Below are 24,399 nucleotides of genomic sequence, written 5' to 3'. Positions count from 1 at the left end.
TGAGGTCTAGTTTGGATCATGTGCTGCCACCTTGTGTTCTCCAGAGGTACTGCAGCGGTGTGAGCAAACGTCTCACCTGTTGGAATAAAAGAGGACGTCGATGAGCGTGGTGGCGATGGACGGCAGCGTGTCCGGGTCCAGAGACATCACACAGAACTGGTTCTGGGGGATCAGCACCGGGTGAACTGTAGGATGGATGGCTGGAAGAGAGAGGACGGTGTTAGTTTGTAAGAACATCTGAGATGGACGTGTTTTTCAGATGACAGCATTAAGAACAGATGTACTGTGCATATTTTTCTTTAACTGTAGATCTTTTTTAAAATATTTTTTATTGATTAAAACAGAAAATAGATTTATAGAAATATGGGTTTTTTTAGGAACTTTCACTGGATTATTTTGATACTAAAAAAAATATTAGGAACAGATATAATTCTCTGGCAAGTTGTGAGTTTTTTCTGGTTTCTAAGTGGATATATGGACATATTTTTGCTGAATTGACACTCATGTTTCATAATCTGTCACGGCCTTTAATCCATAAATTGAGTTTGCAGTGTTCTACCACAGAGGAGGTTTTCCCAACTTTATTTTAACCTTCTTGTTCAGCATTGCAGGTGAAAGCAGTGAAATAAGAGCTGCATTTATATCACTATTGTGCCCACAGAATGACAGGTTTCCAAACTAGACATATGACGAGTTAAAAAAACACACGTCTCTGAGACAACATCTCAAAGATGCAAAGATATGGAAGACTGCGTAAGGGTGGAAGTCATTCAGCATGTACTGCTCTCTGCGTACAGCATGTTCTGTGCTTCATGGTGAGGTTAAAATAACTTCCTGTAAAGGACATGGTAATTCATTGCAGCTTCAATGTTTCTTCATGTTTATGAACCCTGGTGTGGGCCCAGCCTGTCTGCATTGTTTCTTTATATAATGTCATATACTGCGATGTTTGTTTAAGGCAAACATTGTTAAACACAGCAGGTTCCTCCTGCTATAAATGACCTACATACTTCACTTTATGCATCATAATGGCACACAGCTTCCCCTTATGTCCGTTTAAACACAAAAATACTGACTTAATATGATGCATTTAACACTGTTTATAAAATGTACATGCAGCATTTTCATGTTCAGACTCTAAACTTGCTCGTGCTGCATCTGTTAATGTCCTTTCTTCCTTACATTCAAATTAAAACTGTGTAGTTACAATAATGTTATCCAGGCCTGAATTTCACAGGAGCTTCTGCAGAAAAATGACTCATGCTGTTACTCAAGTTTCTCAGTTTCTTAGACTAGTTTTCTAAACAACACTTTTTACACTTTGTATTGAAGCTGTGTCACTGCACTACCTGAGTAACTCCCTCAGTCCCAGAGAAACAACTCATGTGTCTGACTTGTGACCTGTGACTGTGTTTTCAGCAGGGTGTCTAAAAATATTAGACACTTGAATGCTTTTTAAGACCTTTTCAAGATCATGTTTAACCAAATTTAAGACAGATTTCTGGACAAGTCAGTAAAGAAGGCAGTTTTAATCCTGTCTGTCTGACATAAAGTGCTGAATGTCCCAAAACCTTCTCTGGTTAAATGACAGTAAATCAGAAATAATCCTCTTCGGTCCTCCCAAATCCATCACTATTCTACAAAACCATCTCGGCCTCCTCTCTGCAAATGTCAAACCTGCAGTTGAAAACCTTGGTGTGATATTTGACAGTGGCCTCTCCTCTGAAAAACAAATTACAAGTGTTGTCCAGTCCTCCTTCTATCAATTAAGAAGCACCTCCAAAATCAGATCCACTCTCTCAACATGATCTTAAGAAGGTCATCCATGCTTTCATTTCCTGGGTGCGAAATGCAGCTTCTCAGCTTAACTAACAAACACAAGAAAATATGACCACATCAGATGTGTTTTAGCCTCTCTTCACTGGTCAACAGTCAGTTTTAGAATAGATTTTAAGATTTTACTGATCACTTTTAAAGCACTTCATGGCTCAGCCCCCGAGCTACATTGCTGAGATGCTGCTCCCCTGTGAGCCGGGTCGTAGCCTCAGATCCTCAGACAGGGCTCTGTTGGCTGTTCCTCAGTCCCGGCTCAAAATAAAAGTAATCGAGCTTTTGCGGTTAAGGCCCCTCAGCTCTGGAGCTCCCTGCCTGAGGATCTGAGGCTTCCTGAATCAGTGACATCTTTTAAATCGCTTCTTAAAAGTTATCTGTTCAAAAAAGGCTTCTTTCAATTTCAGCACACAGTTTATTTTATATACGTCTCACTTTCCTTTTTTTATTGTTGTTATCTTGTGTTGTAATGGGTTATTGTGTTCTTTTATTTTGTATTACTCTAACTGTTTGACTTGCTGCTCTTGTCCCGGGATGCTATGACAACATCTGGACTGTTTATTAGGAGCGCTGTTGGAAGATATATAGGTCTACTGTTCGGTAATTCATTGCACCACAGAGCATACTCTGGGCACAGACGGCTGAATGTCAGACACAGTGAAAGTGAAAACAACTGTTCATTGCGCTGGGTCTAACAGTTTGCTTTCAGTCGCCTCTGCAGCAGCTGCTCCTCTCATCTATCGATCTGATCCGATCAGCTCTGATCAATCATTCACCCTGCGACTTTAACTCCACAAACTGCTGCTGAGGAAAGAAAGAACTCACAAAGAGTTCTGCGCTGTGTTCACGGACTCGCAAAACCTCTGGATTTAGAGAGGCGGCACAGAGTGATTCAAACGGACTCAGATGGATTCAAATTCTGTGTGACACACTGTAAAATATGGCTATATTAGATTAAATATTTGTGGCATTTAAAACCTCACAAATTCAAATTTAAGACTATTAAATGATTTTAAAGCCTTACATTTATAAAATTCTAAGGACTTGCAGACACCATTGTTTTTAAAACACTTCCTATGTGACGATTAAATCCTTACACTTGCTACAAAGAACCTGCAGGTGGCGCCAGAGGACCTTAACGCTTCATCCTGAGAGGTGCGTGAACTCAATGCTAATCCAGACCTCTACCTTCTTTGCCGTTCTTCTGGAGTCCGTTGGAAACATCCTGACAATGCATAGGGACAGACTCTCCTCCCACCTCCTTGTAGATGTTGAACTCCTCCTCCAGAGTGCTGATGACAACAGACAGGTCTTTCTCTCTCACCTACACAGGACAGATGTGGAACATAAATATGTTGTGTACAGCGAGTTTATTTGCAATACAAGGTGAGCATACATCATGTCGTTTCAGACAACACAGGCTCACTTTAAGGGAACACTTGAGCTCAACCGGCACGTCGACCATTAATATACTTGCTGACACAAACGTCTGTCAAGGCGTTATCTATTTTCGCCCACTTAACACTTTTGCATGTAATATATCAACTAACTTTTTAGTGCCCTCAGCTCTGCCGGGAATTAATTCCTTAACTGCAAAATTGGTGTGTGGACAAAATGCCGACACTGGCTTCTTTTGTCTGGCAGAGCTCAGTAGGTGAAAGGAGAGGAGTTTTGATACACTTAGAGAGTTTGAGAAATTGCTCCAGATGTCTTTAAATTATACAATAGTGAGCGGCTGACTGTGCCTCTTCCATTTTACAAGATAGTTGTGAACACTGATGAGACTGGAGCGCAGCAAAAGGCTGAAAAAGTAAAGAGAGTGAAGTAGACGGGGCTCACCAGGATGAAGTCGGTCTGGTAAGTGGAGAGCATGAAGACAGAGACGTGCTGCTGGGCCAGAGGGGCGATGACCGACTTGGCAATCTTGGTCACGCCGACAGCCTGTGAGCTGCTGGAGGCGTTGCCATTGGAGGCCACGTTGAGCGGCAGCCAGATGGAGCTTTCTACCTTGAGATGCTCTGAGGGCTGGAGCTCTGAGTGGGATTCAAGAAGAGAGAAGTTGGTCAGTGAGTCACTGGGTATAGACACAATATCCATGACTTCATGTTGATGTGTTTCAGTGTACATGCCCAATATGCAGGTCACAAGATAAAAAAAATGTGGCTAAATGTGACTTAAAGACATTTAGGTTACTGTTTCAACAGCTTTTAAGTGTTTCAGTGTGCAGCGGGTCATTACTGCAGACTGAAATATAGTCATTAAATGCTGTTGTTGCTGTTTTAAAAGGGCACTCCACCCAATCTTTTACACAGAGTACAGAGATCATTTTGGAGGGGGCTTCCTGAAGTCTAATAAAAATGTTTTATGTTGTGCTTAAGATGTCAAATATTTGACAGAACACATCCATCATAAACTAGGGGCACAGAGTTTGAAAGATGTGGGCATTTAACAGGCAGGGAAGGTCTGATGAAATATGCAATTAAATTGCTTTATGGGAAATGTAGGATGTTGGGACTTGACCTGTAGTAGGGACTAAAAAGTCAGGATATCTCGGCCTTTTCTCCAACAACTTTGACAATTTATTTTTTTATCTGTCTCTTGAAAGGCTCCTTTCTTTGTGGAAGTGCAGTACTGAAATGCTAAACTACTCCATCGACATGGAAAAAGAAGTGATTTTTATATACTTAAAGGAGCATATCTTATGACTCAAAGTCTGAGCCAGGATTGTCTGCACACGGTTCTCAACATAGAGGCGGTTGAGTTGGCCGGCTAGCAGCTAACGATGCTAACAGCACAAACAGCACTAACGACGGCAACAGTGAGGAGGGCAAAAGCGGGCATTACGCTTTTGCAGCAATGCCATCACTGTTATCAGCAGTAGCCGCTGTATGGGCGCAGTGCTGAGTGGCACAGGACAAGCTAGCCAGTGGGATACACACACGACACACATACACTCATATGCATGCTTTGCTGGAAAGCCTAGTTCACATTACACGATTTTCACCGCTATTTTGACGTCGCAGAGGATCTTGAGAGCCACTTTGAGTCGGAGGTTAGTCAGCAGATAGTCTGCCACGACGAGTCCTCCTGTGTGAACAAGCCTACGAGCAAGTCGCCCCCTCGTCTGAGACTGGGACTGGATATCTGGCATGCTAGAAAACTGGAGAAGTGTGACACGACTGACATAGAGCATCAGCCAGTGAGAGGCGGGATACGTCCCACGTCAGCACGCAGGAGGACGGAAGAAATGTGAGGACAAGCCGCAGGGTTGCCAGATGTGCTCATTAGCCGCGACTTTGGGCTTGTTTTTTTGTAAAGTCACTAACAAATATTGGTAGTCGGGTTGCAGTTTTTTGGGCTTATTTCTAAAGTGGAGTTGCTTATTTGGGCTTGCTCTCTAAACGTTGCCTTTCTCTATATATATCCATTGCTTCTTTTGGGCTTGTTTCCATAGCCCTGGTTGCTTGTTTCTCTCCCAAGATCTGGCAACACTGACAAGCGGGCAAGCAACAACAACAAAGGCGGCGTCCACAGGATCACGGGGAGTGCGTTGTGTTTGGACCCAGGCCCTGGAGGCAGATCTGATTCAACACTGGAAAGAATATCCATGCCTTTATGATGTGTCATCTCCAAGTTTGGTAACGTCACCGCGTTATCTGGGGCGAGACTCCCGATGACAGAAACACACGTCGCCAGGTATGAACACTCAAAAGATTACGATAGTCTCCGCGATGCAGAATCAGGGTGCAAATCATGTAATGTGAACTAGGCTTAACTAAGAGAGGTAGCCTGACGTCATTCTAGGGTTGCACAATATGCAAAAAAAAAAAAACAAAAAAAAACAAAAAACAAAATGCTATTGTGATTATTTCTACAGATATTGTGATATGAGTGCAAATTTAGTTTGAATGGTATTTTTTTGGGCATTTTTAATTTTACTAAAAAAATATAAAAATGATGATGATGTGATTTTTGCTGTTGTCTGTACCAAACAAGCATATTCCCTTATGTCTGGAATATGATTTGCAGTCCGGGGCATCTCTATAGCACCAATATGCTTCATTTAAAATGGCATGTTGTGAAACATTTTACCTTTATCATAAAATTGCAGCTCCTGTGATTTGGATATTGCACTTAGCCATATTGCAATTTCAATAATATTTCTATTAACTGTGCAGTCCTATTTCATTCTCTGCTCAGAACACCATCACTCCATTATATCTACATAGCAAAGAGTTGTTTGCTGCTGTGTTGTTGCTCTGAATGTGACATTCAGACAGAACCTTTAAAAACAACAAACCACTCATGTAAAATAACGGCACAACCGCCACACTAATGAGAAAACAAGATGTTCCCATGAGGCAGTGCTCAGTCTGCAGGTGCAAAACTTTGACACTCAGAGGGATGGAAAAAAATTAACAAAACTACTGGAAAACAACTTTGAAATCACCCTTGCAAACACTGCTAGTGTCAGCTTTACATTATATGTGAGTATCCAAAGCAAAACATGACAACAGAGCTCTAATGAAGCCAGAAATACAGTTTCATCTGCACTGGAAGACACCTCAAACACAGCCTAACTGCAACAGTGAAGAGGTACAGCTATCACAAGCTACAACAAACCACCAGGGATGTGACACACCAACTGCAGACAGCCAACTGTCAACATGGCAAACGTTTCTACAGCAAGTACAATACTGATTTGGTAACGTCAAAGTAAAAGTCCCACTTTAAGTATAAGAAGAAGAAGTGTTATAAGAAGCATTCAATGCCTGCACCTCATCACGCTTTATGTCCCTGGTGAGGTAATATTTATGTTCCTGAAGGTGTAAACTAGCAGCTTTCAGCAACAACTTCCTCTCGCGGCTCAGTGTAACATACACACACTTCCTCTCCCCCACCTCCTGTCTTCACCATGCAGACCTAAAATGCCCCTGCTATTTATACTGCACGGTGACACGAGTCAAACCTATGCGTGTGTGTGACCTGATACCAGTGCATTAATTAGCTCAGATCCACAGCTCCCGGTAGGTGGTAAAGGTGGGTCAGAGTTCAAAAAGGATGACTCCTCAAAGCTGCAGCGCCTTGAGTCTCTAAACCAAAATGTAAAGGCAGGGTATTTCACTCTTCCCAAGTGGGAGCTGGCAGCTACCTGGGAAACAGGTGTCTGCTCAGGAAGTGAACAAGAGGCTCAAAGAAAGAGACAGTGGGGGGATGACTTAAGGAAATCATGAGTACATTAGCTCCTCGCTCTTCATACACTGCTCGACTTCAGAAGAGGCACAAAACTTTTTGGTTATGGTTTCATTACCATTCAGCAAACTAAAAACATGAACAAATGGCGTCTACCTCCTGCAGTTAACACTCCTTTTTCTTTTTCCTTTACTCCCCTTCAAAGAGCCACCGTTCTGGTTGGCATAATTTGTCACAGACGGCCCCTTGTGGCTCCGCTACACCAGCTTTCACCTCTTAAAATAGGCTCTAAGTTAGAAGGAGAGCAAAGGAGACAGAGCGAGAAACAGAGCACCCGGGGCGATATATGCCTTTAACAACTACATCTGTGTGAAAGGACGACACAAAAATGGCCTGATGAGGAGTGGATGGGGCTTTAACATGTACACAGAAAGTCATACTGTGGACTCTGTCCCATGAGTGTAGTCACACAGATGGGGACATTATAGAGACAAAACATTGATGGAGGGCGACACTAACAAATACTGCCATTCCCATTATGCAAATCCATAGCATCATTTCAAGACCTTTCCTGTCTGGTGTGGCTCCACATTTTGAAATAAAGGCCTGTCTCAATTAGACGCCTGATCTAGTTGCCAAGCAGTTATTTTTACAGAAGTTGTTTGGATGTATAAAACCGGATTGTTGACTGCCAACATGAGTTACCGTTAGTTAGCTGCTTAGATCATGCATACAAATATAAATGTTAAACCCTTGTCATTATGGAGATGCTACATATCGTTAGCTCCGTTCAGTTCATTTTACAGAAACCATGAGCACCATTCATTCATTCATTCATTCATTCATTCATTCATTCATTTATTCATTCATTCATTGTCAACTCTACATCCCCATACCACTACTTAATGCAACTGTATTCACAGGCTGAATCGTACTTTAAAAACTGGTGGAGTTCCCCTTTAGTTTCCATATTTTGGAGTTGGCAGTAGCCTCCCTAAATCACTTTGGTTGACGTCCAGTTAGTGATTAGTAGTTAGTACAAAATGCTTCATTCATTTCTTGCATTCTAGCTGCCAAACACTACACTACAAAGTGGGGGACCAGATAAGAACGGCTGAAATTCGGGACAGGGGAGTTGAGGGTGGGCGTGGCCATGTGGTCATGGTGGGTGTGGCTTCCAGTTAGGGATGGGCAAAATGAAGATATTATATTGTTATTGAGACATTAGACAAAATATAGTCTTAGATTTTGGATATCATTGCAACGTGATATGGCATAAGTGTTACATTTCCTTCGTTTTAAAGGCAAGGAGGAATTCGAGTGAAGTGATTGAAATTCATCAACTTACCAGACTTTTCATTTGTTTTAACGCTTGTCACCTCTACCTTGTTTGCATCAGAGAGAGTATTTGGTCAGAAATTTTGCTATGTTAGATTTCGTCTCCCAGTCCTGTCTCCCAGTCATGACGTGCTTTTGAGGAAATTGAAAAATATCGAGATATATATTGTGTATCGAGATGTAGACCAAAAATTTTGGGATATAATTGTTATGACATATCACCCAGCCCTACTTCTAGTTCATCAGTAAAACACATGAAAGTCAAAACAACTGGGCGTTGGTGGCCTAGTGGGTAAAGCAGGCGCCCCATGGTCTACATAAGTGATTTGATCTTAATCTTTTCTACTAATCCATGTAGACTAATTGATTGAGAATTAATGAAGGTGTTATCTCATTTGGACTGAGGAGTGTCTTTATTCCAGTGACAGCAGCAGCACCTTGTTGGGCGAATCTCCACTATGCTATTAATTATTCATGACACTGTGGCACTACTCCAAAATACACAATACATTTATTGCAGCATTTTTCAATATTACTGTGTCACCACATCAGACCTCCTCAGCATTTTTGCCTTAAACTCGTAAGTCAAGTCGAGTCTCAGACAGCTCTCGTTTTAGCATGTTCATATCATCTATCTCGGCTAATTTTTAGGACAGGATTCAGGATTCAGGACACCTGCTTGTAATTTGAGACCATCACAAATTTTTCAGGATGTCTGGTCATGCTAAAACAAAGATTAGTATACAGTGCGTACTTTAAGGTATCGCTATATGGTGTGCAACTGGGACTAGAGCAGCCAGAGTGTGGGAGGACAAACCCCTGCCTTAAGAAAGATGTGTGTGCACAAGGGTATTTTACCTTTGAATCCTTCCTCGTCAAGGACGACTGTGTAGTTCTCTGGCGTCTCAGTCAGACTGAAAAACTTGCATCTGAAGCAGGAGAGGAAGCACAGACGGAGGAAGGCATGCGGTGGAGGATTGAGAAAACATGAAAGGGGGGAGAGAAGAGGGAGGAAGAGAATAGAAAAACAGTGTTATTCATTTGCAACCAACAAAAGGAGGTTCAGATCTTCATGATAACAAGTTACCAGAAATTAAGGACATAGGGGTTCTCCGAAATTCACACTGGTTTCAGGACTGGCTGTCACTCAATTAACGCAAGCCCGAGCAAAGTATTATGCCAGCATTGGTCCTTTGTCTACAGCAAATGGTGGATAACATACAAACTGGGGCACCGGTTCAGTTACCAACTGCTGCACTCAAGAAAAGACTGGGCAACACCATTGTTTATGTGAGGATATGCGAGTTTCAGAGTTCACAGGATTGTATAAGTGCATCTGCTATTATAAGTTTAGAACTTGCTGAAATGTCTCTGCTCCAGTACCACTCAGGTTTGGGTCATCCACCGGTCTGCGACGTCTGAAAGTTACTTTTGCTTCCATCTTCTACCTTGTTCTAAAAAAAGATCCACTTTGGTTAAATATTTGAAAAGACAGTGTCAACTGATGCAGCCCATTGGGGTTAAAAATTTACAAAGAAAAGACAGAAAAAAAACCAGCCAGTGTCAAGATGTTGTCATTTGGGATCTCAGAGCTACTCTCTGCATGACTGAACCTTTAAATACTTTGATTACAATGTGCTATACATTCTCTCTTCAGTTTGGTATTTGCATCTTCATCAGGCTTGGGGCCAACAGCATGCTTTCAAAGGCTGCTGCTTGGCCTGGCCACCGTGTTAAAATCAACTGAAGGTTGCCTTTGCAAACAGTAAATAGGCACATGGGGTTTGGTGCAGGCTAAAGGAAGATCTGGGTTGTTTTCTTGGATTACATCAGATTTTAAAGCCATTATACTTCAAAATCTCAGTAGCAGAGAATAACAAGGAGTCCAGGTAGAACTAAACAAGCCTCTTGTTCACTTGGACATTAATGGCAACTTTGACAAGGTACATCGGTGTTCAATCTTCACGGGCCAGCCCAGACTCAAGGCTTTCACTCTGTGCTGTCAGTACACACTCAACTCCAAATCCTGAGGGCTTCAAGGGCTTTTTTACTTTCTGGGTAAGATTTCCTACCAGCATCAACACTCCTTAATTCATCTCAGAAATAATCTCTGTCCATACTGACCTGGAAATGCATCATATGACCATTCATGCACACTGGGCAAGAAGCAGACTGTCTACCCTACAGATGGTTGCTTAATTACAGAAAGTGCAACGGATACTGCAAAAAGTAAGACAAGCTATTTCTTTGCTTGGACTGATCACAAAATCGAACTATTACTGACAGTAACATGAGTATAAGGCAGTCAAGGCGGCAGAAAACAGAGTTCTTAATGATACAGTGACATATCAAGAGCAACACACACTGCCGCCGGCGCGGCGCTGTGGCCCCCCAACACATTGGCAGCGGTGCGCAGCAGCACTGTCGACACTAAAGTGTATTTCCCACCCCAGCCCGCTAGGTGGCTCTACCTACACTAGTTGCCAACGGTTGCCAACTGCTAGTAACGGAAGAGGAAGAGGTCAAACTTTGAGGCAACAACAACTTGGGTTTCACGGGTGAGTTTCTTATCATAATTGTCTGTCTGTGGCGCGGGTTGTTCATAGAATATACACAAAATGTTTTGGCTTGATACGTTGTGACTGGTCAGACCCAATCAGTAAGCGGACATGAGTGTCTGTGTCATCATTTTGAAAAGTCTCCATTGTTGCCCATCGAGATTAAAACACAACCTCAATGGGGCGTTGGTGGCTTAGCGGTAGAGCAGGTGCCCCATGTACAAGGCTGTTGCTGCAGCGGCCCGGGTTCGACTCCAGCCTGTGGCCCTTTGCTGCATGTCACTCCCTCTCTCTCTCTCCCCCTTCACACTTGTCTGTCCTATCAATTACAGGCTAAAAATGCCCAAAAAAATATCTAAAAAACAAAACACAACCTCAAAGTTTCCAAGCTAAAATGCTGTCAGCAGCTTTTTCAAAGGAGTCTGTGTTAGAGGGTCTTAACACCTAAACAGCGTGCACACCAGGTGTAAACGTATCAGTATTATCAATATCCATCCATCCATTTTCATCCACTTATCCGGGGCCGGGTCACAGGGGCAGTAGGCCAAGTAAAGCACCCCAGACGTCCCTCTCCCCAGCAACGCTTTCAAGCTCCTCCTGGGGGACCCCAAGGCATTCCCAGGCCAGATGAGATATGTAATCCCTCCAGTGTGTTCTGGGTCTGCCCCGGGGCCTCCTACCAGTGGGATATGCCCGGAACACCTCTAAAAGGTGGCGCCCAGGAGGCATCTTGATCAGATGCCCGAACCACCTCAACTGACCCCTCTCGATGCGAAGGAGCAGTGACTCTACTCCGAGCTCCCTCTGGATGACTCCTCCTCTATCTCTAACACTGAGCCCAGCCATCCCGCAGAAAAAAATCATTTCGGCTGCTTGTATCTGCAGCCTCTTTCTTTCGGTCACTACCCAGACCTCATGACCATAGGTGAGGGTTGGAAGGTAGATGGACCAGTAAATCAAAAGCTTCACCTTCCGGCTCTGCACCTTCTTCACCAAGACGGTCCGGTGTAGCGCCCCATCACTGCAGAAGTCGCGCAAAACCAATGATCTATCTCACACTCCATTCTACCCTCATTCATGAATGAGACCCCTTATTAAGAGTCATAAACAGCATTAGGGTGGATGTAATTATCTGGTTTATAACATTTATATACACATATGAGGAGAAAACTCAAACTACAACCTCAAAGGAGCACTTCAGTTAGAAACATTCAACCACTTAGCTTAAAAGTATGCTGTGGGTGTTGCCAACGGCGAGCTGCAGCAAAACAATGAACTTTGTAGAAACTTGATGAAGACTTAGCAGTTTAGAGTTTAGATGAGCTCACAAACTGGGTGAATTTAATATGAATTCGGCAACTATGATGCCAAAGGGGATAACGCTCTGATTACCACAACTGACAAGTTTCTTCTCTGTAGCAAAGACGGCTGAAGCTCATCGTGGGGACTGTATGATTTAGAGCCTATCACCATATTGTGGAAAAAATTCTTTCTCAGAAACAAAGTTAAAAAAAGAAACTGTTGGCCTTAATATAGACTTAACCTATAGTACTGACATATTTCCAGGGGACTTTCCTGTTTTCTGAGTAACACTGCAAATACCTTTGAAAGAAGAGTGAACTGGACTTTTTAAAGATACAGTGTTTGAGAAGCCTCGTTATTGAGTTTTCATTCATGTTCGGCAGAGAAAAGATATAGCCTACGCAATTTCTACATGAACGACCTCTCTTTGTTTTCTTTGAGTCCCTAAAAAGGAAGCGCTCCATATTCCTGTTTTCCTAAAACGTCTCACTGGAGATACACCTTCCTCTTCCTCTGCTTATCAGTCAGCTGGGGCTATTACAGTAGAAGCCTGAGTGAGACTGCAATACTCCTGACTCAGCAAAAAGTAATCCCTGCCATGAGATGGGACAATCACCCCACAGAGAGAGACTAAGAGAGAGACAGAGCAGAACACTGTAACACTAACTACCAGCTGTGCTAGCAAGCTCAGCCAGCCCATTGTATTATAATACCCCCCTCATTTCCTGTTGACCCTTCACCTTCCCCTCGCTCGCAGTTTCCTGCAGGTAGTGTGTGCCAAGCATAACAGGACTGGGTGATATGGAGAAAATCAAATATTATTATGTTTTTTACCAAATACCTTGAAATAAATGCAACGGTATTGATGCTTTCACAAAATATTTACACAATGAGATTTATGATTAACAGGCCTTATTATCAAGGCAAATAATAGAACAATTCAGGCAGTCGGTAAGTCGGTCAATTACATCACTTTACTGTAATTCAGCCTTTTAAACCAAGAAAGAAACAACATTTACAATATTACAATACCCAAAATCTAAGACAATACCTAGTCTCCTATCACAATATCGATATTACCCACAAGTGAGACTGATCAAGTGTGGAGCTTTATCACATTTATTGTGTCTTTCGAGAAGACAGCAAAGGCTCTTACATTACTACAAAGCAGTCAAACCTCAGCCACGTATAGGTTGTGTTTTGTCAAGCAACCTGAGGGAAATCCATCTGTGAGACAACTGTGTTTGTTTGGTTTCCTGTTTGTCATGTACAGATAAAACAGATAAGATGCCTCACCTAAGTTCCATTACTGAATACTGACAGGAAAAATTTATTTGTCTGACATTGTTATTGTTACCATTTAATCCTCTTCATCATTCGCACAGTGTAAAGACTGTTGTGTTCACCTGCCATCAGTACAACCCTAGACTTCTTAAAAAAGGCAGAGAAAACTCAATATCTCTTGTTGCAGAAATGCAATGTATATTTCCTTTGCTTTTCCTTCCAGGAGAGAATCTGCTTAACAAAGGTAAGATATTGGTATCACTTTGTAGAACTTCATAAAATAAATGCAGCTCCAGGAACCTTCCTAATGTCTCCCCACAACAAAGCATTCTGCCCTTACCATTACAACTAAGCCTACTCTATCCTCCACATCAACACATCAAGGGAAAAAACAGACAAGTAGTGGACAAACAGAGCCCAGAGGAAACACAGTATGCAAGGGTGGGGTTAAGCTCAAACACAGCTAGTTTGTACATGTTGTGAGAACCAGTTGGAAATCATACGTGTGCATGTGTTTACTTGAAAGCAGAGTGAAAAGCAGGTTGTCATGAAGAGCGAGGAGATACGATATTTAAATGTAGGGATAATGGGGTGCACTTACAGACAGTCTCTTTTGGAAGACATTGATCGTGGTGCAGTTGAGTGAAATGGACAGAAATAGTTTTTTCAGGATAAAATGGTCAATGGTGCAACTGCTTTCTGTTGACTGGAAACAGCAATACGCCAACAATGCATCTGACCACACCTCATTTTGGGACCGACACGCCCATGGACGCACAGATGGCCCCAAGGACATTTGCTACGTGCACTGTGAAAATGACAACTGCATTGGTCTGAAACTAACAATGACAGTTGTGCTGTGCCACACCACTTTCCACAGGGTCTAAGATATGGACCCTGTAGAGAGAAATTCAAACCCTGGCACATTTCTTAGGGTGCTTTCAGACCTAAGGTTCACTTACTTTGGTCCAAATCAGGGACTAACTTTGTTACAAAGTTGCATAACTGCCTAGAGTTGGTTCATGTTCTCACGGCAGCATTTACAAGTGGACCAGATCAAATCCCTTGTGTGAGAAAGCTGCTCTTGATTGGTCAGAATTTCCATGCTGGAAAAATCCAGGAAGTAAAGCAAACGTTGAAGAAGAGTACACTTGCAAGATAAATGTGACACTTTCTAATGTCACAATGGAGGGACAACTACGCAGGTTGATTTTAGCGCTGCTCATCGTGGACTATATTGCTGTCATTGTTCATTTTAGTCAAACCATACAGTTTGAAAACGAGGCGCGGCTCCAACTAGAAAACAATGTTTTGATGCATTGGATGTGCTGAATGCATATTAAGGCAGTACAGGAGGAGGTGCACATTAATTATCCTCCAGGACTGTAACATGCTCATGTTTAACCCAAACAATGTGTCATGTGACTGCAGTTGGTTCAGATCCAGGTCGAAACACGTTCTCACCAGTTCGTTTGTAACCGGACAGAGACCACCTCTTCAAGAAGGTCTTAGTCCGGCCTATTTGGTGCACACTCGAGTGTGATTGCTGTGATAACACATGGCTGAATGAACTGCACTTAGGCCCTCTTTACACGACAACGGTTTCTCTAAAAACGGAAAAGTCTGTCCTTTGCGTTTTAAAAAACGTCTGCGTTTATATGACAATGTTATTGAAACGATCCCTGTTCACATGGAACTACAAAATCTACTGGAAATGCTGTGGTATGCACGCCAGGCCAATGGGTGGCAGTGTAAATTTGCAAAGCAACACCATGGCATGACGCCACATGCCTGCACTGAAGCGCCTTCCTCTACAACACGGTGATTACAAACCAAAACAAAGAAGACACAATGGCGAAAGCACGCACAGATAACTTTTTTTTTTTTTTTTGGCATTTTTAGCCTTTATTTGATAGGACAGACAAGCATGAAAGGGGGAGAGAGAGAGAGAGAGAGAGGGAGTGACATGCAGCAAAAGGCCACAGGCTGGAGTCGAACCCGGGCTGCTGTGGCAACAGCCTTGTACATGGGGCACCTGCTCTACCACTAAGCCACCAACGCCCCACGCACAGATAACTTTGTCTGGATGGACGACGAGGTGGAGTTGCTACAGTAGATCTACACTTTCCTGGAGAAGCGTTGATAAATTCAACAGGGTAAGCAGCACAAACAGAGCACGGCATTGTTGTTGCGATGGTTGACTTTCTCGCGCATGCCTAGTGACTGGAACCTAAAGGCGCATGTGCGAAAAGTCTCCGTTTTCAGAGGAACTGCATATGGCAAGTTTACATGACAACGGAGACGGTGCCGTTTCCAAAAAATTGCACTCTGGAACCTGTTTTCAAAATGTGTTTTCAGGCACCCCAAACGCTGCTGTCATGTAAAGGATCAGCCAAAACACAACTTTACCATTTTCAGTTGAAATCGTTGTCATATAAACGGGACCTTAGGGGGCAAATGAACTTGAGTCGAGTCCTAATGTTGACAGAGCTGGCAAATCACAGCATGAGGTGTATTTGAATGCCAGATCGTCGGTTTCAGAAAGTTACACTTATTGTCAAACACAGCCAGTTCTGATGTCAGAAGCTGTGTGCGTGGGCAGGGGTTTCCGAAGCTATTCATACATCAGGCACTTCTGAAGAAGCGTTCTAGCAGCCCTGAACCACCTTTGATGCACACTAAACAAAAGAGGCATGTTCAGCTTTGACAAACATGAAACATAACAGCACAGGATCTTCCTTGCTCCAACTTCCCAAAAAGGTGAAACAAAGACAAAAACAGAGGAAAAAATGCTTTCCTCATCAACTCACATTGTCTCCAAAAAAGTCCTTAACCATTGAGGAAAATACATACAACCACCAACCCTCCATGACTATTTGATTGTTCCATTGATCAATTAAAAAAAGAAAGTCTACAATTATGTTGATTTATCAATTAGAGTCACAAGAATTTGCAAGTTTTAGCTCCTCTACTGTGAAAATGTGCTGCTTTTCTCAGTTTTAACTCACAGTCATTTGAATGTTCTTTGGTTTTGGTGTGTTTGTTACTTTGTGCCGTGGGAACACTTCACACACTCAATGATAAATTGAGTTCTCAAACATGTTTGTACAGCACTCTTTCACAGTGTCACATAGCCTTTGTGTGATCAATGGTGGTAGTGAGTTTGAAAAACAAGCTCTTCTACTGAAGCATGAAGCAACATAAAGAGAAGATAAGGGAAAATAACCAAGAGGGACGAGGAAGTAACAGGTAACGAGGGAGCAGCCGAGAGGGGAAGATGAAAACCAGCCATACAAGAGTCTGGACTTTGATCCAGCCGCACAAAGCAAAGGGCGGTAACAGCACTGGGGGAGCGAGGGTAGGTGGCGGTGGTGTTTCTGCAACTGATGCTCCAGCTGAGGAAACATGATAAGAGCGGAGCAAACTGATGTTGGAGTGTGAGGACTGAGCCTCGAGCCACCTCATCGCCAGTGGACGTCCGAGCTGTCTGCTACCTTTGCAGCTTCCTACAAACCGATGTGTAGCGTTCTCACGGCCTCCTCTTTTTTCAGAACAATGGGAAAGGTTTGTTTCTAGGAATCCCTGCATATTATTAGAAGGGGGGGTGGGGGGGGGGGGGGGTGGAGCCTTGTGTAAACAAGGGGAGCGAGAGCCCCAACCTTGACAGATCACTGAAGCAGACAAGTGGAAAACTCCCCACTGGGTTTCTGGCTCAGCTGAGGCATTGTTCCAAACCATGCTCTCGTTAGTGAGCCACCAAAGAGAAGAAAGGAAGACTGTGTGGAGCCTGCAGGGCTGCATCCCCAGTACAGTAAGACTGATATACTCGACTGATACTAGGCTTTGATTATTACCACACCCATAAACTCCAAACAACAACTGAGGACAACATAGGACTACGAACTAACAGCTTGCAAACCAATGGTCCGTAATTTTAACTCCCTTAATGGGAGGATTCATTCACATACGCTGGTTTTACACAAGAGCTTTTAATACATTGCTGACACACACACACACACACACACAAATGACCAGACTCATTCTCTCACCAATAACACATTCCACTACAGCACAACTGTATCTGGTCTTTTTCATAGTCTGAACCTAACAGCAAACCAAAGACCTGAGCTACATCATATTGTAGTGACTAGCCTATACTTAAGCTGCTACTGGCTGCTAATTAGCTGAAGTGTTTGAACATGTACTCAGAAAACCACTGCTAGTCCTTACCAATGCCATGGATCATTATTGGTTTATTTTCTCACCATTGTCTGTAATGTCCATATAACTTCCAATAAGTAACACAAAACCTCCAATAAATACAGCCAAATAAATCCGAGCACAGTCGAAAACGGTTTGCTGCCTAACATCAGCAGCACCTGTGCTTACTGGCATGAACTTAAATACAATGGCCTACCTTAGCCAATAACATAAGTAGCAGATTAGACATTGAATACTAATCAAACATATGGCTCCGACACATATGTCGTCACTTTTGCGGGCATTTGACTTTTGGACAGCTCATGCCAAAATCAAAAACACACAATGGGTGCGGTTACATGATGGCTTCTCATTCAGAATGAAATAAATCTGAATGAAATCATTCGGAATTAAAGTCTTTCCAGGTAGTTTACATGGGAAATATTCATTCCGAATGAGGGTTTACACAGGGGATCAGTTTATTCGCCTTTTAATGGCCTGTATTGGGGTCTGTGCAAGGTTTGGGGCAGGGAAGGTTTCTGATTGGATAGGAGGCGGGGCCGATGTTACGTGTTTACGTTTACTGGAAGAAAACACTGTAGTCCTCATTCCGGATAACAAGATGCTTGACGACGCCATTCTTAGTGCCATTTTCGTGCTTGTTTTGCTTATATTCTTGAAGCAGCAGTACGACAACAACCTTGTTCTGCTAATGCTTCATCTGTTGAGGAGGAGGAGGGAGGTAGAAGGTCGAAGAAGGGAGATAGATGACTGTGCTTTGGTGAATGGAAACCGGTGAGTGCAATGAGTCCGACTGCTCTATTTCAGCCCGTTGCTATGCGCGCTATATACGTCAACGCGCCAGAAGGGCAAGGAAACGAGCGTGCGCAGAAAGACCGGAATGAACTTAAAGAGGAATGAGTGTATACAAATGCAAGAAATTGTTTCATTCGGAAGTAGAAACGGAATATTCCAGCCCCTTACTTCGGATTGAATTTTCAATGGCATTGGCCATTTTCATTCTGAATTTGATTTTGAACGATGCCGCCGTCTCGTCAACGTGAATGTTTTTTTTTTTTTCCCAGCGGATGTCTGAGTTACAACATGACTGAGCTAACTGGAGTAGTTTCATGTCGTATCCGACAACGGGAGGCTTTTAACAGATGACGTCCTGATGTTAGCTTTGCTAACTGTCCCTGTCAGCTGCAGCCACTGATGCTTTCTAGACATCGTGATTTCCCAAAACTGAATAAACACCACACATAGCAACACAAAACTGTTTTGATAGCTCACTCATGTTGTAACTAAGATATCCGCTGGAAAAAATATTTTATTCACGGACCGTTTATTGAGTTATTACCTTATTTATATACAGTCTATGGTTATTACAGACACCGCTAACGGCTAACGTTAACAGCTAATGGTTAGCCCAGCTAATCTACGATAACCCTGTTATTAATTACAAAACATGCACACAGAAATAGTAATGTTTGTTCAATCATTGTGTTTTTAGACATGATAAACATCAGATTAGTCTACACGGTGATACAGTGACGTGAAAAATGTGATATATAGCTAAACTCTGCTGGTTTTCTACCCGAAGTATTTGTAAACAACACGGCGATTCCCTGGGGGCACCGCTGGAAGTGAAGGGCATGAGCAGCGATTGCCGAGGCCCCTGCACTTCTGTTAGTCGAAAAACTCCGGGCTGTGCCTCCAATGGTAAAGGAAGAAAAAAAAGTGTTTTTTTTTTTTTTTTTGTTTGGGTTTTTTTACCAATGGATTTCCAGATTTGGTGTTTACAAGATCACTTTTAATAGGAATGAACTTACATTCCGCATGAATAGGGAATTGAACTGTCCATGTAAACTTACTCAATGTTCCTCTCACCTCTGGTGCTATTTATCAGTCTAGATTGTTTTGGTGGGAGGTGCCGAGTGTTGGAGATATTGGCCATAGAGGTGTCTGCCTTCTCTCCAATATAATAGAACTAGATGGCACTCGTCTTGTGGTGCTCAAAGTGCAAAACAAATACATTTGAAAAACACAACAACAATGTCTCTTTCCAGAAATCATGACCTGGTTTCTCAAGATAATCCACAGACCTTGTTGTGAGCAGTTTTATGGAACTACTATCCTTCTACCGTATCGCTACACAGAAGGAAGCGTGCTTCTAGTCATAGACAAGAGGTTTGCATTTGTAACAGCATGAGATGTAAACATTAATGGTGTCCCCTGCTAAGCTGTAACGTCAGCTGGCTCAGAGGTGTGTGGTGAGCTAGCGGTAAATGCACTATTCCTTCTGTGTGGTGATTCAGTTGGCGGGTGTAGTTCGGCAATAAAAAAATAGGTCCTACATGAAACTGCTCACAACAAAGTCTGTGGATTATCTCGAGTAACCAGATCATGATTTTTGGAAGGAGACTTTGCTGTTGAGTTTTTCAAATTACTTTTGTTGCCTCTTTGAGCACCATAGGCCGAGTGCCATCTAGTTCCATTACACTGGAGAGAAGGCAGACATCTCTACGGCCGATATCTCCAACACTCGGTGACTTACACCAAAACAATCTACATTAATAAACAGCACTACTGTCCCTTTAATCCTTTTCATGACATGTAGTCTCAGTATAGCTGACCTTCAAAGGTTAACGGTGTGGGTGATAGTGGGCATGCTGTGCCTCATCAAATAAGGATTCTTACTAACAGACAAGTCTCTGACGACTTTCATCCTCTGCACCACAGGTGTCTCATAACGTCTCAGTTTTGTTAGTTGACGTTGGAAGAAAATCTACCTTTGTACAATTTGGGATAAGCCCGGCTCCTGTAAGAGATTGCCTCCTTAAAATTCTGCTCAGGACTGCTTTCAAATCACTTTGCATGCATTCTCAGGCTGTTGCTCTCTAATGAATAGCAGGGGCCTGGAAGAGGGAGACGACTAAAACCAACCGAGGCAATCAGGCTTGTTTTTGCTCCATTGTTTTGAGTTGCTATGAACTCAATCTTCTCCACCTCTCCCCAATCTGCATCGTCTATAGTTTGACCGGGAGTGTGTGTGTGTGTGTGTGTGTGTGTGTGTGTGTGTCGGGAGGGTTGACAAAACCCTGCTACAGAGAAAGAACAGGAAAAACCAGGGAAACACATACACAGCACAGTTTAATGACATAACTCCACAGCATGCAAAACAACACGCTGCAAAACAGACAGGCCTGCTAATCCAAGGAAGTGCAGCTTGCATGCTTTTTCTGGTTCACTCTGGGCCCAGCCTACTTTTCCCCCACAGACACTGAAAGCATCACAGAGCCTGTCCAAATGAATATGTAGGCTCACACTTGTGATATAAAACAAAACGCTGCCTGTAAACCCGGGCTCAGTTCCAAACTATTTACAATTACTCATTAGGAACATGTTGGCCTGTACCTTAGAAACACTGACGCAACTAAAGTACACTCTTACATTATTCATGGTGACTAATTATTTACTCAGTGTCGTAGTTTATAAGCTGGTGAAAGTCATCACGCCAGTGTGTCTGGTATGGACATGTCAAAACCTACTGTGTTGCCCAATACACTGAGACAAATGAGTGCTGATGGATGCAGCTAGGCGTGAACAGATGTGTTTGACAGGACATGATATGAATCTCATTCCTCTGTTAGCTGACAAGAAACGGACAGCATGTGTTTACCAGGATCGTGATCATACTCACGCAGACGTGTGCGAGTCCTGCTGCCTGGTAAACTGATTATTAAAGAGCTGTTGTGATGCTGATACTTATAGGCACGCGTGTGGTGAGTAAATCCTCGAGGACAGCGTGTTATTGAGATCTTTGCTCACAACTTCTTTGCAACTTGACATGAGAGCAGCAGTCGAGGCACTGTATCATGGGCATATCGTCTTCTAGCCAAGCATATGTGGGCCAGCCAGGGCAGTAAACAATTACATAACAAAGGGAGGATATCCAGGGATTAACTGAAAACTGGTGCTAATGCCAACATGGGATCCAGACAACTTGCAAACTGGATGCTGGGGGTCAAAGGTCAAAATTGTGCTCAGAAACAAGGTGCCACCAGAATTCAGTGGAGGGGGAACTGCAACCGCTGGTGTGTGCAGCAGAGGCAGCATGCATTGCAAAGCATCCATGCAAGACCACAACATAAATGCAACACATACTGTATGAGAATGTTACCTGCAGCAGGTTTGTGCAAATATAAGAAAATCATAAGGAAATATTATGAGTGCAGTCATGTCTCCATTGTAAAACACTTTGCTGAGGATTTTTTTTAGCTGATGCAAACGTGAAAAACATGTCAGAATGTGTTGTAATGCAACAGCTACATGCGTTGCAGTGTACCACTCATGGAGGCAGGGCATGCACAGGCAGATATCCCAGTACTGCCTCGGCCACCCAGTGAATTAATAGGCGCTACGGGTTATCTCAGTCCACACTGGATTATCAGGGGTGATTCACACCGGCCCGACACAAACATCTGAGTCCTCTTACCGTGTCCTGTTCCGGAGAAATATCAGTTTAATCAGGGGGTGTGTGAAATTCACCAGCCCATTCTTGGATATGCTGGTGACCCGGAGCCTGTGGTCCAGTATGTGCAAGTCCATATTGTCGGTGTGGAGCAGTTCAGCCTCCTGTGTGTGTGTGCATGCGGCGGAAGAACAGACGCCTTCCTATCTGAGTGATATCATTCAAATGTTGAACACAGGCCTGGATGATGAGCACTACCGATGGCTACAAGCACCACGTTCCGCTGTGCTCGTCTCGCAAGGCGAAAAACATCCGACGCAATCCGACTCCAGCAAACTACTGTATATTCAAATAAAAGGGACAGCCCCACGGAGGACACGCCCCCTCCTCTTAAAGCTACAGGTACACCAGGGGAAACGTCTCGCGCGTGCAGGAAGGAGGGGTGTGTGTGTGTGTGTGTGTGTGTGTGTGTGTGTGTGTGTGTGTGTGTGTGTGTAACAGTGAAGGTGTGAGCAGGTATTCAAATGAATTTAACACACTACATAGCCAAAAATATGTGGACACATTTTGAGCCTGAGTTGTGAGAGTCAGAGAGTGATTGTGATTTATAGGATTATTTAATTGTTTTGTTTATTTTAAACAGAAGAGGTGTAACTTTACAAGAAAAATAAGAGATAAGAGAAAAGTTTGAAAAATAAATATAATTTGATGTTGCACATGGGGGTCCTGACTCCTAGGTTGCTTTCAGCTTTGCAAGAATAGAAAGCCCTTTATCGTTTACTGATGTATGTAATAATTCAAGAAATGCTTCAACAATTGACCATTTACGCCATGAATTCGTGAGGGAAACTTTTCCTCACATGCCTCCATGATATATTGATTAATAGGCCTTTTTCATGAAAGGCATATTGACATGTCACAGTAGGAACAACACAGGTGTAAATAGTAAGATTAATGATGGCTTAATTCCATTTAGCTGCTTTGATTCACGATCCTTGTATCCTGCATGCTTGCTCATTGTCACTAGAGTGCTTTAATAGATCAGAGCCACTGTAATGTTATTAGCATCACCTGTGCTTCTCCTGCTATGACAAGTCAAAATGTCTGCTGTGAGAAAGGCCTATTAGAGACCATGTTTAACTATGACAAACATAACATGACAACATTGCTCAGAAAGCTACCCTTCTACCTTCTTTCTCTTTTAAAAACCAAATTCCTCTCTCATCACACGCTCACAGGAATTTTTATCCCCTGAAACTCCTCAGATAAATGGAACAAGTTACAAGAGGTATGTGTCCTTAGATCATTTCAAGTGTATGTTATGTTAGATGATATGGTTGTTTTACAGTGTTCTTGCTTTGGTTAATTATATTGCCTTTTTTTATTGATTGCATGTTTTATTGTTTGATTGCTTGATTGTATTTTGTGAAACACTTTGTGAATTTCATTTCTCTGAAAAATGCTATATCAAACACATTTTATTATAATTAATTGACAGACATGATTTTCTACATTTTACTGTTGTTAGTAATGTTGTTGTCATTATGTGTCCGTCCTTTACAGCAGACTCTGTTCGTATTTCACTTTTTCATCTTTTTACTGTTTTTTTTTCATTGCTGTTTATAATTCTTGATAGACATTGCTGCTACTTATTTGTTTTCATAGACTTTTTCATCACTTTATTGTGATTGCTATTATACATGTGTCCTAGCCCATCAAATGTGAACTCAGGGCATTGCTGTAAAAGAGCTTAATGCTCAGTCACTATTGCCTGAATAAACAACGGCTTGATGATGATTATTTTCAGTAAAACCTTACTACCAGTATTTAATGCTGAACTGGGAGTGAAACTTATCCATGCTCTTCAAAGCCAGACTCTGAAACAAAATTGTTTTTTTCTTTTTGTATGTGTTTGGGAAGCACTGAGCATCTGACTGGATAAGTAAGACTTGGATTATAAGTTGAGTTGTGTGAGAGTTTGTTAACAGATGTTTTGATATAGTTTTGCTGCTGGTAAACATGGTCCCTGATCAATCAATAAATCAATATGTTTGTGGTTTTCTGTGGAGGTATGCAAGAAAAAAGTGTTCTTCACAAATTCGATGTAACACAACATGACTAACTGATTTACAAACGGAATAATCAAATTAGAATTATCTGTTTATATCTACATAAATAGCAGGTCGTCATCCACAGAATCCACCATGTTGTTTCTACAGT

The 24,399-nt window shown here is 42.5% G+C and overlaps 1 protein-coding gene across 1 annotated transcript in view; it reads right to left on the bottom strand.

Annotated features, from left to right (window-relative positions):
* The window catches only part of castor1 (cytosolic arginine sensor for mTORC1 subunit 1), a 32,887-nt gene extending 10,384 nt beyond the window's left edge, over window positions 1–22,503 (bottom strand). The window contains exons 1-5 of the mRNA XM_033618478.2: window positions 22,204–22,503; window positions 9,220–9,290; window positions 3,670–3,863; window positions 3,019–3,154; window positions 77–200 (exon numbers count right to left, since the gene is read on the bottom strand). Coding sequence (XP_033474369.1) covers window positions 77–200; window positions 3,019–3,154; window positions 3,670–3,863; window positions 9,220–9,290; window positions 22,204–22,316 — 638 coding nt within the window. The 5' untranslated portion in view covers window positions 22,317–22,503. The remainder of the gene's footprint in view (window positions 1–76; window positions 201–3,018; window positions 3,155–3,669; window positions 3,864–9,219; window positions 9,291–22,203) is intronic.
* Between the last annotated feature and the right edge of the window lie 1,896 nt (window positions 22,504–24,399).

Source organism: Epinephelus lanceolatus, chromosome 9, assembly GCF_041903045.1.
Source record: "Epinephelus lanceolatus isolate andai-2023 chromosome 9, ASM4190304v1, whole genome shotgun sequence".
Classification (NCBI taxonomy): Eukaryota; Metazoa; Chordata; class Actinopteri; order Perciformes; family Serranidae; genus Epinephelus; species Epinephelus lanceolatus.
This window is presented reverse-complemented; position numbering and strand designations above follow the sequence as displayed.